Consider the following 16154-nt stretch of genomic DNA (forward strand, 5'->3'; position numbering starts at 1 on the left):
ATTAATAAATTTTATATTATTTCGAGAAAAGCAGAGAAGTATTTTATCTTTCGCATTTATTTGTCCAAAAAGTACTGTTTTGTCTTGTACATTATTAATTTTCAGAAATATTGTATACATTGAATAAAAGTACATACTACAGATAGTTTATTTACACACTATACAGGATTGGAGATTCATAGAATCAATAATACTATTAATGCGCGAATTAATAAATCGATGTACACCATACTTACGCTTATTTGTCTACTTATTTTGAAAAGAAGGATCGCACAAAGGATACATTGGCGGGATTGTCACTGACAAAAAAGGTCACAACTGAAATTATGTATGCTTAATTATCATATAAAATTAAAATAGCCAACGTCACATATGTATATGTACCCTTCCTAAGCAAAGGAGAACTTTTATATTCGATGTATTTAGAAAACGCAGAATTCAGTCTTAAAGGTAGGAAGCACGCATTTTCCTAAATAATTCGCTTTGGTCTTAGAACTGCGTTCATATTACATGTATGTATATGCATCTCATTGCTTCAACCTTATTTGACAATATTAATAAGCATCTTAACAAGAATGAAAGCATCATTTGTGATGCAACTAATACACATTTAAACAGTTTGCACAATACGAAAATTAATAAATAGATATGACCAGAATGTAGATAGGCATTAAATGTAAAAAAATGATCTATAGATAAATTTAATATATAAAATTCATCGCTCTAATGATCATCTTTTACTACTTACAAGAATAAGTTTGTCGTCGCAATGATACATGTTTCTCTTTTAAAATGTTTTTGAATGCTTCCCTTTATCCATTATTTTCTCGTGTAATTTGTTTGTGCTGTATTTCTTTAAAAGTTTTGACCTGTACACTCAATCTTTCTGCTGAAGTAGTGGTAGAAGAAGAGGTAATGGAAGAAGACGAGGAAGACGAAGAAGATGAAGACGAAGACGAAAACGACGAAGATGAAGATGGATCGTCATTAACAATTGAAGGAGCACCTGGACCAGGCGATGGACTATGCACAGGTCGAAAAGAACAACCAAGAGAGTCAAGACTGGAACAAGACTCTGGGGTTCCAACTGAACTAATAGTTCCAGGATGTAGACTAGATATTGCCACATCCAACCTATGTTGAAAGATAAAGCATTGCATATACTAATGACTTTATAGCATTAATCTATTATATATTATATATTTATCTATTACATATATTTTTTTTATTTTAAGTAATAAAATTACCTAGATGCAGCAGAAGTTAGCAAACCAGAAGTACGTTTTGCAGGAGGTTGTAACCGATCCATTCCAGAATCATCTAATTCAAATTTTCTTTTAACTGATGCCAAACAACTCGGTCGTATCGCAATAGGACTTAGGCTCCGTCTTCAGATACAAAATTGTTAATTGATAAGACCATATTAATAAACTATACCTTATTATACAGAAGTATAATACACATAACAAAAAATAACCTTGTAGCAAAAGCTTTTCTAGTAGGGCTAGGTGATAGATTATTTTTCCATGTAGCTGCATGAACACCAGGCGAATAGCAATGTCTTTGACCAAAACCAGTTCTTGTTGGTGATGGTGAAGAATATGTAGTTGAACCACTTACAGATAAATTGATACTCAAGGGATCAAGAATTCGTTTAGCAATTGGTTGTGATTCTATCTTAAATTGCAATGAAGCTGATTCTGAATCTTTAAAAGACAATCCTTCTGCTTCTATGGTGAGGTCTTCCCATGATTGAGAGATCTGCATGGCACTGTGTATTTCTTTTTCATGTGCTGCTTCACGACCAGCAACATCAATGCATTCTTCTTGTCTCAATTGACTTACACGTGGTGTTAGCCTAGGAACAGTTCCAGGACTCTAAAATAACAATTATTTTATCATTAAAAACAGAGTCAGTGGTATAAAGTATCACAAAACTATAGTCAGCAAATTATTTTCTTACTAATAAAGCTAATTACTCTATGATCACTACATTTATATTTAATTTTAAATAATCGTTTTCTTGTAATTTTAAAATAATACATAATAAACATGGACATTGCACATATACAAGATTTATTCTTACACTAGTGCTGAAGCGTCGTGTACGAGGTGAATTTGAAAATATGTTAAAATTTGATGGGACATCCCTGCAAGCAATTAAATTATTATTTTGCGATTGTATAATTTGATTAACTGATTATAGTTAAATTTAGCACTTAGATTACATTGATTAGCTTAATACAAAATACCTTGGCGCCGAAGCGGAAGGTGATGTTACAGACATTGTTGCAGTGATCTTATTGATCATGGGTGCACTGCTAGACCGTTTCAAACTAATTACTGTGTAGTCAACATCCATGATCATCCAGACCAACTATTTCTTGATACATCTGTCTAGAGACACTTGTCAAGGACTCGAAGTACATTGAAGATGTGCAACAATCTAATTCACTAAGTAAATCAATAAATAATTCTTGGCACAAAATAAACGTATATTGCGCTTTCTCCTGCTGTTGCTATTCGATATTTCAATTGTAGTAAATTATGTCTTTTAGTACAAGAACTAAGAAGATGCCGCATTTGAGCTCTCATTTAAACACTGCCGCTCCGATTTTCGTTTTACTTTTTGTTGCGCGGTTAACGCAAAATATTTATAATCGATTTTTCGCTTTGTAAAATAAAATAAGAACACTATAAAAACGTAGGCTTTGTCAAATTGAAAGTGTACATAGCAAAAGTACGAAATAGCAAGGTACATAGACAAATTCCAATATTTTTGATGTTTAGTTCCTACTTGAACCACCGTGCAGAAACCAAGTTACAAATTATAAGTTGATTTAATTTCGTAACCCCTAATTCTTCAACGATATCACTAACTACAATTAAATTGTGATTTCTTCGACTGACCGTCGAACACCTATCGTTTCTTAACATGAAGCACGCGTATGTCAGATCTGGCTATGATCCTTTTGCTTCCTTAGAAAAAATCTTTCATGATTGGGAAGCACACTGAATTTGCTGGTAGCCGTGAGCTTCCGTTAAATTTACAAGCCTAAGTGTACATGATCGAATTATAAAACTAACTACTATATAAATTATTAGCAAGAGGAAAAAGGGAAGAGAATTATGCTATCTTTAATGATCCTTTTCTAAAATCATAGTTTCTCTCTCTCTCTCTTCTAAAAGGCGCAACATTTAAGTATTTTCAATAATACTTGTGCACTGAATCAATTTAAAATGTTTACTACAAATAAGAAAGAAATAATTTGAATATAATGCTATACGTTTCTGGAATGGAATAATGATTGTATATACAATCGAATTTTAAGCAGATAATTTTCTCGTCATTATGAATATATGCAGTTGGTGCGTATAAAACAAAAGGATGTTTAATGGTGGTGTTTTCAATAGAAAAAGGGAGACAACTGCTTAAAATTTATATATTGTGTTAGTTCAAATATCTTTTATAAGATATATTTTATTTTATATATATAATAGTACATCTATTATAAACATATGTCAATTATATTATTTTAAATACCTTAAAATAACTTTTCTAATTTCTATAATGAAATAGCTTTTTTCAAAAATATACAATCTAGAAACTTATTTACCGATATAATGTCTACATAATAGATATAAGTAATTATACAATATTTGTTGAATTATATAATTATAATTATAAAATTATTTACCATGTCGTATAATTATCAATAGTTTTATTTATTATGGCTCAAAAATAGATATCGGAAGATACACCGCAGAAAATAAGTTCATATTCTTTTAAAATGTTATAAATATAACAGGGTAATAAATTAACGACATATTCTGTAATATATATAATATATTGTAATATTCTGTAATATAATATAATCTGTAATACAATCACTTATTTTTTGTATCTATCTACATAAAAAATTGTGATAATTAAAAAAATAACATTTATATTCATATATATTTGTTTTATTATATTTTCAACTCTTATAATTTTAAAAATCAATTTCTTACAAAAATATAAGTTTCATAATTAAAAATTTAGTATTATTTATGAAAACGGGAACATTTATTTATTTTCTACATATTTTATATTCAATTATTAAAGTCTATTATCTTAAGTTTAAAAAATCCTGTCTGTGATATAACAGAGTATAGAATTAATGTTAAAAACAGTAACGATTAGTAGATAATAGTTTCAAAATATTAATGAGAGCGAATGAATTTTGTATATTTTCAAATAAAAATTTTAACTCTTTCACGACGGGTGCCACCTATATCCGCCATCACTATCCTCGTCCACGGCGACGATGTATATATATATATATACACATAATATAATTAAATTAATAAATATAAATAACATAAAATAATTAAATTATATTCAATATTCGAAATTATATTCTATCATTGTTATATAATTTTCAATGAACAACTCAAAGTGAAGATTTATTGTAGGATTTATTTTTAAAATACAGAAACAGGTCTCAACAATATTCCCTTTATCCAATATATCCTCAAGTACTCTGTTGTTTCAACGAAATCCTCTAAGATTTTAAACGAACACGTTGGGAGAACAAAAGACGCGAAACGCTCGTATAGTGGCACTTAGCGGCACGCCGGTCCGCTCGTAGAGGCGCATTGATGATGGCTAGTACCCATCGTGACGAAAGGGTCAAATATCTTTCAATTAATATGTACTTTAAGGTACTGAACATTTATTTTTATGCCCGTTATAATTAAGTAATATCGCGTATTTCTTTCCCTAATTTCTAAATTAAGATGGAAAATGAAAAATGGTTTTGAGCAATATTATAAGGTTTTATTTCTGCTTCCCTCATGCAAACTCTATCTGTTTTAAATATACTGTCTCATCTAAACTGAGATAGCAAGCTATATATAAGAAAATACATATATAAGGTACGCGAACGATGGTAATTGTTCTTAACAATTATAGAGTTGCAGCAATGAAAGTTCCATAACCACAGTTACTTAACATTTGGTACAAATAAAAAAATGCCACATTGGATTTCTTATTAAAATTAATCTATTCTATATCTATATCTGCATATCGCATGTTTAAATGATTATCTATTATTTGAAATAGTTCTAATGGTTGTGGTATTCTACCAGTTTCCAGTTTAGACCACACTGGAACATCTAGAACATAATGAATAACTTAGATACATATTTATAGATACTGTATAGTTATATTTATTATAATTCATAGTAAAATTGTTTACCATTAAAATGTATTTCAAAAGCTCCTGATGATATGAAATGTCCTTCTATGGCATTAAAAATAAAAAATATCATTATACAGGAATAAAACCGATTATCTAGACACCATTGCCACAGTGATGTTGGTGGTTGTCCTAAATCAAGCCCACTTAGTATTAAAATTATCAGTGAAACTTTTGCAAAACTCTAAATAAAAATAGGAAACATAGCATATTAATAAACAGATATTATGTGTTATAAAAACAAAATATAATTACCAATAATTTAGCAATGAGCATCTTATTATGAGAGGGAATATAATTTTCTCCAACAATTTGTAATTCTGGATACTTTTGCATAAGAATATTGACATAATCGTCAAAAACTTTTCTATATCCACATGAATAACTGAAAGCAGAAAAGATAAAAATTACTAGCCCATTGATGAAATTATAAACGTATAAATAAATCATCAAAATTATATATGTCAAAATATATCGAATAAAAAAAGTAAAATTATTGCTTTTTTACAATTAAATTTATAAAACTCACCAATAGAAGAATTTTAACGTCGGTCCCGTTTTTGTACCAAGTTTGGTTAATGAAACTTGACTGTCATCAGCTTTATTGTCTAATGCGCATAAAATAACGCAGAAACACAAAATTAATTTCATACGACGCAGCATTCTTTAAGTCATTGAAAACTCATCAATAGTTTAAATTTTTATCGGAACAACTATATTTTTGTCTTTTAAAAGACACCAACTAATACTCTTCTACACCTGTCTACACCGATTAGTCACTATCTGCTGTCAAGCAGTGCAATTCCGAATCGAACCGAGTTGAACCGAATCGAGTAAAACATAACTATCTATACAATTTTATCAGATCCATTGAATTCGCTTGATTAAAATAATACTGTTATAAACTTAATTTAAACATTATTTTGTATTTCTTTGACTTTGGCTTTATAATAGAATTGAAAATATTTATTCACAATCTTTGGCTTTATAATAGAATTGAAAATATTTATTTACTTTCTATCAAAATTACTTTTATTAGTTTTATTTACAATATATCTATATATAACGTACCCATATCAATACATTAGATTTCAAGGCAGAGTGAAAATAAAATAATTTTTGATAATAGATTCACGAATAAATTAATTTATTTGGTGATTTCCAATACATATAATTGTATTAGGACCATACATATGTATTCTTACGATTTTTGTAATTTATTATTCAATAATCTATACATGTACATTGTGATCATAAATTCATTATGAAATTGAAATCACAGTTGAGTTTATAGCGCAAAATAAAACGAAAACCAAGAATAACTCAGTTTTCTCAAAAACAAGGCCTTAAATAAAAAAAACTTTATTCTATATCTTCAATTAATTTTCATACCTAGAGTAACCTTTTGTCGAAGTGATCTACTCTTGTCTGTCTGGGATTGGACAAATTCATATATATGTATATTTACCAAGTTTTCAAACTTGGATTTCTTGAAAATATATATATTCTCAATTTCCTTCTTACCTTCTAAATTACCTTCTTCGACTTACTTCTTATTTCTGTTATCTAGTGACATATTACAAATTAGATTTGATACAATTATTTTTAATGAAAGTAATTCAAAACTAAAATAATGTATACAACATTATGATTTGCTATAATCTTTATTTAAAAATTTTTGAACTAAACACACACATACATGAATCATATAGTATGTATTACAATGCTAGATTACTAGCAAAATGTTAGGTATGTGCAGGATGTCACATTTAAAGTAACCTTAATAAACCGCTTCGCTATTTTTCAAAGACTATGGAAATGATAAAGTCAATATAATACAGTAAAATCGGATGCACCATTTGGCCTTTATATTTAGAAAATATTTATTTATAATACTCCTCTTCAATAGTTTTTGCTAATTAATAATACTCCCTCTAACAGAAAGATAAGAATTGCCTCTTTAAATAAATACTGCAAACTGCAAAATATTCTTTTAAGTATTAATTACTAAACGTGGAAAAGAAAAATTCAAAATTGGAGCTGAGAAAAAGCAAGATGGATAAGAGTTATTTTTATGCACTTCATAGTGTACAATGTATCTCTTAGTTTTAATGTGCATAAGTTTATTTAGTTGTTTCCATATATTAAATTTAGTATACAATTTTGTAAATAAAGTATACCAACCCTCAAACTTATTATGTAGTTTTATCAACAAAAATACTTGCTATTTGTTATATTTCATATTCAAAAGAACAATTTCTTTGTAAAAAGTAGTTTGTAACTTTTTAGGAGGCCATTCTGGCAGCAATATGTTTGATAAAATTTTTGTTTGAAAGCCAAATAATTCTCTTCAAATAGTTTTTTGGAGAAAAAAAGGCTTCATTTTTAATATGATAATTGACTTGAGTTATCTCCAACGCGCGAAGCTGTCATAAATCTGGAAATCTAATGAAATTTATAAAATTTATAAGTAAACATTTCGGAAAAGAATGAAATAGTTTAAAAACACTATTTAATTAAATAATATAACTAAAATTATTAATTATAACTATAATTAAAAACTATAACAAGTTTTTAAATTTACCTCATAGGATCTTCAAGGTAATCTGGTGGTATCTTAAATAACTTGGGATCTATATCATTCCGAAAGGCAAATTCTTGAAAAGTGATTTTTGCTGTCACCGTAGGTAAAATAGGTATATCAATTTTTACAGGGAAACCAGGTGGTAATTTCATTAGAACAAATTCTCGCAATTTACTAAAATGTTTGAATGGCGCTATTACTTCCAAAACATTGAGTAACATATCGACAGTCAGTGGAAAATCTGGACTCATAGCAACTGTTGCTTTAAATGATTTACTGCTTTCCTTGTAAACAAGATTTCTTCCAAGAAGTGGAGATCGACCGGGCGGAGCCATAATATATTCTTCCCAAGTAATATTTGATTCTGGTGGTGGATTTAAAGAAGCTCTTCTAACTTGAGGCTAAAAGTTGATAAATGAGCATATTTAAGTAGAGAAAGAAAATTCTGCTACTTTGTTTACCTTCTCATTAGCAAATCCTTGTGAACTTCCTTTTGTTAATGATTCCATAATAGCCTTATTTTTTTGTAAGTCTTCCTCGCTTAAATGTTCTCGTCGTTTCTTACTTTCCAAAACCATTCCGTCAATTTGGTAAAATTCCGCGTGGAAAGGCCCTACCATCTCCTTTATTAAATATTTGAGATATATCTCAAAAAAATTTTAAGAAAAGAGCAGGAGAAGGAGGAGAAGTATCATAGGCAAAACCAACAATGCTGGCCTTACCCTTTTATCTTCACGAAATATCCAGCCTGTCTGAGCTTTTGAAAGTGTAATACCTTTTGTAGACATTTGTGCTGCCATGATATCACTTGACATAAGAATATCGACTTCATCTTGTATTTCCAATTCTGTTTCCTAAAAAATGAATCAGTGATAATAAATTCATTATTACAACTCATAATGAAAGATATTCAGTTGCAGATATTAATTAATAAAAAGCAATTTGACCTCATATCTCACTGTTTGATAACGTTTAGCCAGATTATCAAGTACTGCCAATGATTTACTTGGCTTTTTATCACCATTAAAAATAAATGATATGTCACCTCTTTCCCATCTCATATCATTGAAATCTACTAAAGTAGTGTCCATTCTGATAGATGCTCCCCTTTTATGTATTTTACAAACATCAGAAGGAAGTACACGAGAAACAAGCGGCACTGAAAAATTACAGATATTTGTAGATTATTACAATTATTATAAATTGATTGCAAACGTTTATGCATTTATGGGAAATTCAAATATGAAAGAATATGCAAAAATATACAACACATCCAAAAAGTAAAGTATTCTTATTGTAATATACATATAAATCCTATTTCTTCAGTGTACATAAAAATATGAATTTGCATGCAAGCATCTGCAACTTAATTATAATTCAAACATAACATTAAATACCCCAACTTTGAAAATCCCATTTTAATTCCATATAGAAGTCTCCCATTTGGCGTAATGTTGCAAGTAAATTCGGCCTTCTTTCTTCCATTTGCTCTCTAGCTTGTTGGTTTAATTTTCTCACAAGTGATGATACTGTAATGGTAGTGATGGTAGTGTAATATATACACACACATACATATATATACATATATATACATTATATATATATATATATATATATATATAACTGATATTAAAATTATTTCTTTCTAATAAGTAGCCTGCTATTATTTTTACTAACTGGTTTGTCTATCTCCATAACTGATTGCCTCTGCAAGTGGACTCCACCCAGCTAAGTTCTTTACTTTTACAGGTGCCCCGTGTGCAAGTAACAATTGAATTGATTCTAAAATTTTATTTGAAACTTTACATATATATCAATAATGTATATTAAATAATTATTTATGTATATTAATGTATATTTGAAATATATATTCCTACCTTTTCTTCCTAACATGACAGCTAAATGTAAAGGAGTATTTCCTATTGAAAGAAAATGAATTGCTTTTATGATATATACTTAAGTAAAATCAATTATCAACAGATATATTGTTAACAAGATTATTAAATTTATAATGTTTGTGTTAACCTTGTGTATCTTTTTCAGCGATATTATAAGTTCTAATTAAAGAACTTAAAGCTTTAACGTCCCCTTGAAATATGCATTTGTGTAAAGGATATTTTTCATTTTCCAAATTCTCAGCCATGGCCATTTGTTGAGAAAATGATAGCCAAAATAACAATGATTCTTTTCTTTATCTAATCGAATCTCTCTTGGTATAATAATAATTTCCTTGTATTCCATTTCCAAAATATGGCACGTTATATTGAATAATCATATCAAAACTTTCATTACATGAAAATTATTCATGATTAAAAGTTCACTATTTGACATTATACGTTTAATAATTAATAAAATCAATGAATGAACTTTATATTTGATTGAATACGTTTCAAGTTTACATTTAAACATCGATACTTTTATATGTCCTCTTTCATGATATCACGCCTAGGATATTCATATACTTATAAAGAACTTTTAAATCGCGTTATATTATCGTTGTTTGACCGATGTTATTATTTTTGCCGCTGTTTTTATTTGTCCTGTGTTATTCGTATTTGCGCTAGGTGGTCGTTTTTATAATCAAAGTAAATAGGTTGGTCACCTCATTTAACATCTCCCTTATAATACAATTACAAAGTGTTTGTTATCAAAATGAATTTTATCAAATTGCAATTTATTTTAATATTACTTATCCTAAGTGGTACAAATACACTGCATTAATATCACCACATTAAGATGGTATTTACTTACACACTCTAATACAGTTTATACATTGTAATGCATGTACATATATGTATGTATCTGGTTATGTGTTAATGCATCAATGAAAACATCTTATGTTGACGAAAATATAATTAAAACATAAATATAAATTAAATCTGGAAAATTGACAACTTTGAGAATTATGAGATCGTATATTTCTTTATAGTAAACTTATTACAATTTATATTATATTATATAAAAATTATACAATCAAGTAACAAAGATGAAGTTGCTAGGGACATTTTCAAAATTTTAATACGATATTAATCGAATATACACATGTTTTAATTATATAATTCAAATATTTAAATAAGTTAAAAATTACATAAAAATAAGTTCTAATGTTTGTATATATCCATCAATTTTCTGCTTTTATCTATTAATTTTATGAAAATATATATGTATATGTATCATTATATTATTGTAAATTAGTAACTATTAAAATACGTTTAGGTTATTTTCAATCTATTTCTAATCAATAAACTTTTATTACATTATTAAATACTTTAAATAAATTTTAATAAGCATTACCAAACGATTTCCAGTTTTCTTCTTTTCTTTAGTCATATAGGAATGAATTAAGACTCATTTGACTAAATTAAAAATTTACTTTAATTAAAAAATTTATTTTACAATTATTTTTACAATTATATATCATTATATGATACTTATATCTCTATACTATACAAGCACTTAAACCTTTAATATATAGGAAGTTCAAATCAAAAAACGAAAGAACAATACTTAGTTCATAATTTTTGAACTATTAATGAAATTTTGCATAATGATTTGTTCCCAAATGGTTAATGTCTTAAAAAATATTGCTATCGGTAGAATTTATTTCTTCTTGATCAATATTAACTGCTTCTGTAGCTGTTTCTGGGGGTAGTGATACTGACCAAATCATAGAATCGTGAGTTTTTAATTGCTTTTCTTTGTGCATCAATGATTTACTTACAACTTTATCATTTGTTTGAGCAGGGCATTCAAAATGAACACAGTGAAAAACCTAAAAAGCAAAATGTTTTGGATAATTTTTGGATATGTATAAAATGTGTTTAATTACAAATAGTTTCGTTGCCCTCTAACGTCACTACTCGAAATGAACATGCAATCATTACCTCATTTGCTGTATTGTGTGTTCCAACAATACGTATAAAAACGACAGGACGAGCAGGTTCAAAGTGTATTGTTTGCCACGAACGACAAGCTTCTCTGGTTTTATCACCAACTAGAACCCAACTCCAAGAATTACCGGATACCTCTATATAATAAGAATACGAACGATCATCGCAATCCCAAAGTAATAATCTATATGTAAATAAATATTGATTAGAAAATTTCATATTTTCTTATTTGTTATAGGTAATATAACAATATATACCGCATAGAATCTATAATGTACGGTTGCCCAAGTTGTACTAAAATAGAACCAGATCCAACTTGATGACATGTGTAACCACTATCCCAATCATAATTTGATGTATCACCATTTAAGAGAGCATTTCGAGATCTATATTTAAACAATTTATTATAAAGAAGGAATGAAATACATTTATACACAATAACTTACATACCTACAAACACCTTCTGTAACAGTTGCACTTTGATCCATAGTAGCAACATTTCGTGTTGGAATAACAAAACCATTATAGAGCTTTTCTGTATGATTTGTATAATATGCTTCAAAACTTACAAGATGAAAAACCTTTAAAAATAAAAGTTATAATTATACAATAGAAAAACATTCCATGTAATTTTAATAACGATTTTACTTTGTTTACGGTATTATTTGTCCCAACAATACGAATATAAAGAACTATTCTTGGTTCAAAGTACAAGTATTGCCAACTACGACAAAAGTATTCTGTATAATCAATAACTCGAACCCAATTTTTTTGATCCATGGATACCTACAAAACAGTAAGAAATAATTATATTATGAAGAATTAAACATGAAAATTAGTACTTAATTTATTTTTCTCACTTCTAAATAGTAAGAATATGAACGCATATCTTTATCCCAAAGCAACATTTTTACATGGTTGATGATGCATTGAGTTCCTAACTTGACTAAAATACCATGTTCTCGTGATTCAGTAATAGTGTGTCTGGTATACCTAATAAAAGAACAGTATTATTTAAATGAATAATTTGGAAAATGAATTTATCAATTTACCCTCGTTCCATATCATAATTATTTGTATCGCCATCTAAAAGATAGCTACGCATTTCACCCTGTAGGACTTGAGCACCATGTATAGGATGAGCAACATTTACATCAATAAGTAGTCGACCACGATAATTAAGATCTGAATCACGTGTTTGCGTTCTTGCAGCTATTGCATCTAAGATTGCTTCCGGAGAAATTAATCCAGTTGGGCGAACAACATTTAAAAGATCCGTGATTGAAACTAAGTTTAATCGTACCTTATCTGCAAAATTTGTCTAATCAATTGAATAATGTATTATATAGAAATTATTTTGAAAATATATTTAAAACAGATTTTTTATTTTTAATGCTTTTATATTTACCTAAAACAGTTTTGCCATCTGCATCAGGATTTGCATTTACCCATGCTCGTACAGCTAAGAAGATATCAATCTCTGGTGCATAAAAGGAATCTCTTGAGACAAGTTCATTCAAAGCATCAGCACTTAATTGCAAAAAGCTTTCATGTTGAATTACTTCACATGCATGTTCATCCATGTATTCATGACAAACCTAGAATAGATTATTTTCAGTGGATATTTTCAAATGTATTTTTAGATATGGTATCAATACCTTGGTAAGAAATTCTAGTCGATAAAGAAGTGCTGCACCAAATATGAGGCAGACATTTTTTATATTTAATATTTCTCTAAGATAATCTGATATAGAAGCTTCCAATTCTGAAAATCCATAAAGATGTGCTAATCCAAGAATATCTAACACAACCTAAAAACAATAATAATTTGTTGATTAAAAATGATAATGAAAATAAGTGACAATTAATACCTCTTCACGTCGGTCTGTAAGAGACATTCGTCCTGTATATATATACTCAAGTAGGCCTTTAAACCCAGTCAAATTAGCATCTTTTAACTCAATTTCATGTTGTGTGGATTCTTTTAAACCTCCAAACAAAAGAGCTCTGAAATATTGGCTACGTGCAGCTAAAATGATTTTGTGGCTATTAAATCTTTGTCCACCAACAATTAAAGTTACATCTGAATAATCATCTGAGAGATAGAGAGCACCAATATCCTCAGAAAGTGTGTTAATATGATTTATGTCACCAGAAATTGGATGTTCTACTGATATATTTAATTCATGATGAGAACTCATTTTTTAGGTTTTGATCTTTTAAATACAAAATTGCAATTTCTTCTTCCCTAATTATTTTTCTTTTTTAAAAGTTTTTTTTTACTGATAAATACAATGCCCCGTAAACATCGAGATACGTTGATAGCATAATACTTCTCTCGATATTCATGTATTCACATTAAGCAAGAAACAAAAAGTAGAATCAATTTTACAGAAATTTTATAATCATTAAACAGTAAAAGTAAGGTTAACTTTTAATTTAAATTTAAGGTTAATTTTTAATCTTTAATTGTATTTACATGCTTGAAGTATGTATACTACGATTTTGCGTTTAAATTGCGCATTTAACTTTTTTCTCTATGGATAAACAACTTCTATAAATTTAAATAAATCTTAGAGAAATCATTATAACGTAAAAATAAAGTCACATCCCATTATATTATATTTTACATTTAATTTTGTACTATCTATTTTTTAACAATGGTATCTATTGATCACAACATAAATATCATAGACTTATAGATACTGAAGATAGACAAACGTTGAAATGCAATATGCAATATTGCATTGTGGAAGCATTGTGGTCTGAAGGCAATGCAATACGTAAAATATGAATACCATAAGCAAAATTACAAATTTAATATGTTTAAAACTACTTAAACAATAACATAAATTACACATATGATATATGTGTTACATATTTTAACGGTATTAAAGGTTATCACAAATGCTCATGAAGCACCGCCATGACCGTCCTAACTGTTGACAAAATGCGCGAAAAATTGAAAGCAGCTACTTGAATTGTAAAGATTACTTTTATTAGAAGATAATTTGCTCGGGACTGTAATTATTCCAGATACAAAAAATTAGTAAGTTGAAAAATTTTTTGTTAAGCTCTTTGCTCAAGCTTTTCTTCTTAAGTTTGAAAAATTTCTTTCTGTGATCCAATACTGGATTAGGTTCCGCTTTATCAATCAAGAATTTTCCTAGCGGTTTCATTCCGTTCTCGGATTGTTGATAATGGAAATATTTTGCAGTGCATCATGTGCGAGGATAAAGTGCATAGAATCCAAGTTATAAAAGAGAAAACGTACTAACAATATTTATGACTTTATTTATTATTAAAACGCAATATTCTTTCAAAAGGATTACAAAATCTGCAAATTTATCATAAGATAATCAAAAACTCAATATTATTATAAACATTGGAATTATAATTATATTATATTATATATTATATATGATATAATATATGAAATATTATTATATATTATTAATATATATTTTAATGAAATAATTATATATATATAATATCTAATAAACTTTATTACTATTTACATACTTCCAATAATATAAACATTAACTTTTAAAGTATCGTGTTTTGCAAGATGTAACGCAAGGTAGCGTATGATAGTAGTTCTTTAATATCTTAATATCTGTGGATTGTCGAATCTATCTTTTATATTTCCAATGGTGCAAATGATTTATTGAAAACTACCCGGTTAGTTAATTGTTAGTATTTGAGAATTTTTGCATCTACGCTTTTTAAAACACGAATGTTAAAGAGAAAAATAAATATAGTTGCGGAAATATCTTTTTGAGAATATTGCATAATGACAAAAGGTACAATTTTATTTGATTCTAATCAACATGTAAACATTATTATGCTAGGTTAAGTAATTCGATTTTTTTGTTATTACATATTATTTGAAATTATATGATATTTGTACATTAAACTAATTGTATTTTTTAATAATTTTTGTCGTTGAGATTGGTATAATGTTGCTTAAATTTTAAATTCAAATAAAAAATTGGTAAAAATAAACAAATAATGGAACTTAAATTTGATCCAGTTCAAGTATAATTTATTAATTAAATTGTCAACTCTAAAAAGTGTTTCCTATAGAATAGTTATTACTATATTATAAAGTACAATGTACAAAGTATTCCAATGTTTTAAGCTGTTCCTTAAATGATATTAATAGGCATGAGATACTAATAGATACTAGAAAATAAATATTAGATGTGTAATTTTAATAATTTTTCAGACGAAACATTGGAGAAAAAATCAGTTGAAAATAATGATACTGATAAAAAGACAGCATCTGAATCTGGTCCTGATCCATCAGCACCAATAACTAGAAGAGGAGTATTAACATCATTCTTGACTGGCAAGCCAATGGAGATACCAGAACAAGATATTGTAACTACATAGTTTATCCATCTTTGTTATAGCTTTAGTTATATTCATTACAATGTA

The 16154-nt window shown here is 27.9% G+C and overlaps 5 protein-coding genes across 7 annotated transcripts in view; 1 reads left to right on the plus strand and 4 right to left on the minus strand.

Annotated features, from left to right (window-relative positions):
- Nucleotides 1-39: 39 nt before the first annotated feature.
- Nucleotides 40-3160, minus strand: LOC132910633 (PPP2R1A-PPP2R2A-interacting phosphatase regulator 1). The gene is made up of 5 exons (XM_060966431.1): nucleotides 2253-3160; nucleotides 2087-2150; nucleotides 1478-1878; nucleotides 1248-1388; nucleotides 40-1134 (listed from the first exon to the last, which is right to left on the minus strand). The coding sequence occupies exons 1-5, from the start codon at nucleotides 2366-2368 to the stop codon at nucleotides 813-815; spliced, it is 1044 nt and encodes a 347-aa protein (XP_060822414.1). The 5' UTR covers nucleotides 2369-3160; the 3' UTR covers nucleotides 40-812.
- Nucleotides 3161-4797: 1637 nt separating this feature from the next.
- LOC132910646 (thioredoxin reductase-like selenoprotein T homolog CG3887) lies at nucleotides 4798-6051 on the minus strand. Its single transcript, XM_060966456.1, has 4 exons — nucleotides 5770-6051; nucleotides 5496-5625; nucleotides 5241-5424; nucleotides 4798-5157 (listed from the first exon to the last, which is right to left on the minus strand). Exons 1-4 carry the CDS (start codon nucleotides 5901-5903, stop codon nucleotides 5045-5047), a joined length of 561 nt encoding a protein of 186 aa, XP_060822439.1. The 5' UTR covers nucleotides 5904-6051; the 3' UTR covers nucleotides 4798-5044.
- Nucleotides 6052-6885: 834 nt separating this feature from the next.
- On the minus strand, nucleotides 6886-10603 carry LOC132910645 (ankyrin repeat domain-containing protein 13C). Its single transcript, XM_060966455.1, has 9 exons — nucleotides 9850-10603; nucleotides 9702-9743; nucleotides 9502-9606; nucleotides 9222-9353; nucleotides 8772-8983; nucleotides 8547-8678; nucleotides 8286-8447; nucleotides 7825-8225; nucleotides 6886-7685 (listed from the first exon to the last, which is right to left on the minus strand). The coding sequence occupies exons 1-9, from the start codon at nucleotides 9971-9973 to the stop codon at nucleotides 7670-7672; spliced, it is 1326 nt and encodes a 441-aa protein (XP_060822438.1). The 5' UTR covers nucleotides 9974-10603; the 3' UTR covers nucleotides 6886-7669.
- A 572-nt stretch (nucleotides 10604-11175) lies between these two features.
- LOC132910777 (BTB/POZ domain-containing protein 9-like) lies at nucleotides 11176-14632 on the minus strand. The gene is made up of 10 exons (XM_060966748.1): nucleotides 13586-14632; nucleotides 13373-13525; nucleotides 13123-13312; nucleotides 12767-13022; nucleotides 12575-12707; nucleotides 12363-12500; nucleotides 12165-12295; nucleotides 11972-12100; nucleotides 11709-11898; nucleotides 11176-11596 (listed from the first exon to the last, which is right to left on the minus strand). Exons 1-10 carry the CDS (start codon nucleotides 13913-13915, stop codon nucleotides 11399-11401), a joined length of 1848 nt encoding a protein of 615 aa, XP_060822731.1. The 5' UTR covers nucleotides 13916-14632; the 3' UTR covers nucleotides 11176-11398.
- A 717-nt stretch (nucleotides 14633-15349) lies between these two features.
- LOC132910520 (cyclin-dependent kinase 10) overlaps nucleotides 15350-16154 on the plus strand; it is a 39812-nt gene continuing 39007 nt past the window's right edge. For 2 of the 3 annotated variants that reach the window (XM_060966285.1, XM_060966284.1), the window contains exons 1-2: nucleotides 15351-15517; nucleotides 15943-16097. In XM_060966285.1, the coding sequence (XP_060822268.1) occupies nucleotides 15508-15517; nucleotides 15943-16097 (165 nt within the window). In that variant the 5' untranslated portion in view covers nucleotides 15351-15507. Of the gene's footprint in view, nucleotides 15518-15942; nucleotides 16098-16154 lie in introns of all 3 variants that reach the window. The other variant, XM_060966286.1, reaches the window with a different exon arrangement.

Source organism: Bombus pascuorum, chromosome 9 (genome assembly GCF_905332965.1).
Source record: "Bombus pascuorum chromosome 9, iyBomPasc1.1, whole genome shotgun sequence".
NCBI classification, from domain to species: Eukaryota; Metazoa; Arthropoda; class Insecta; order Hymenoptera; family Apidae; genus Bombus; species Bombus pascuorum.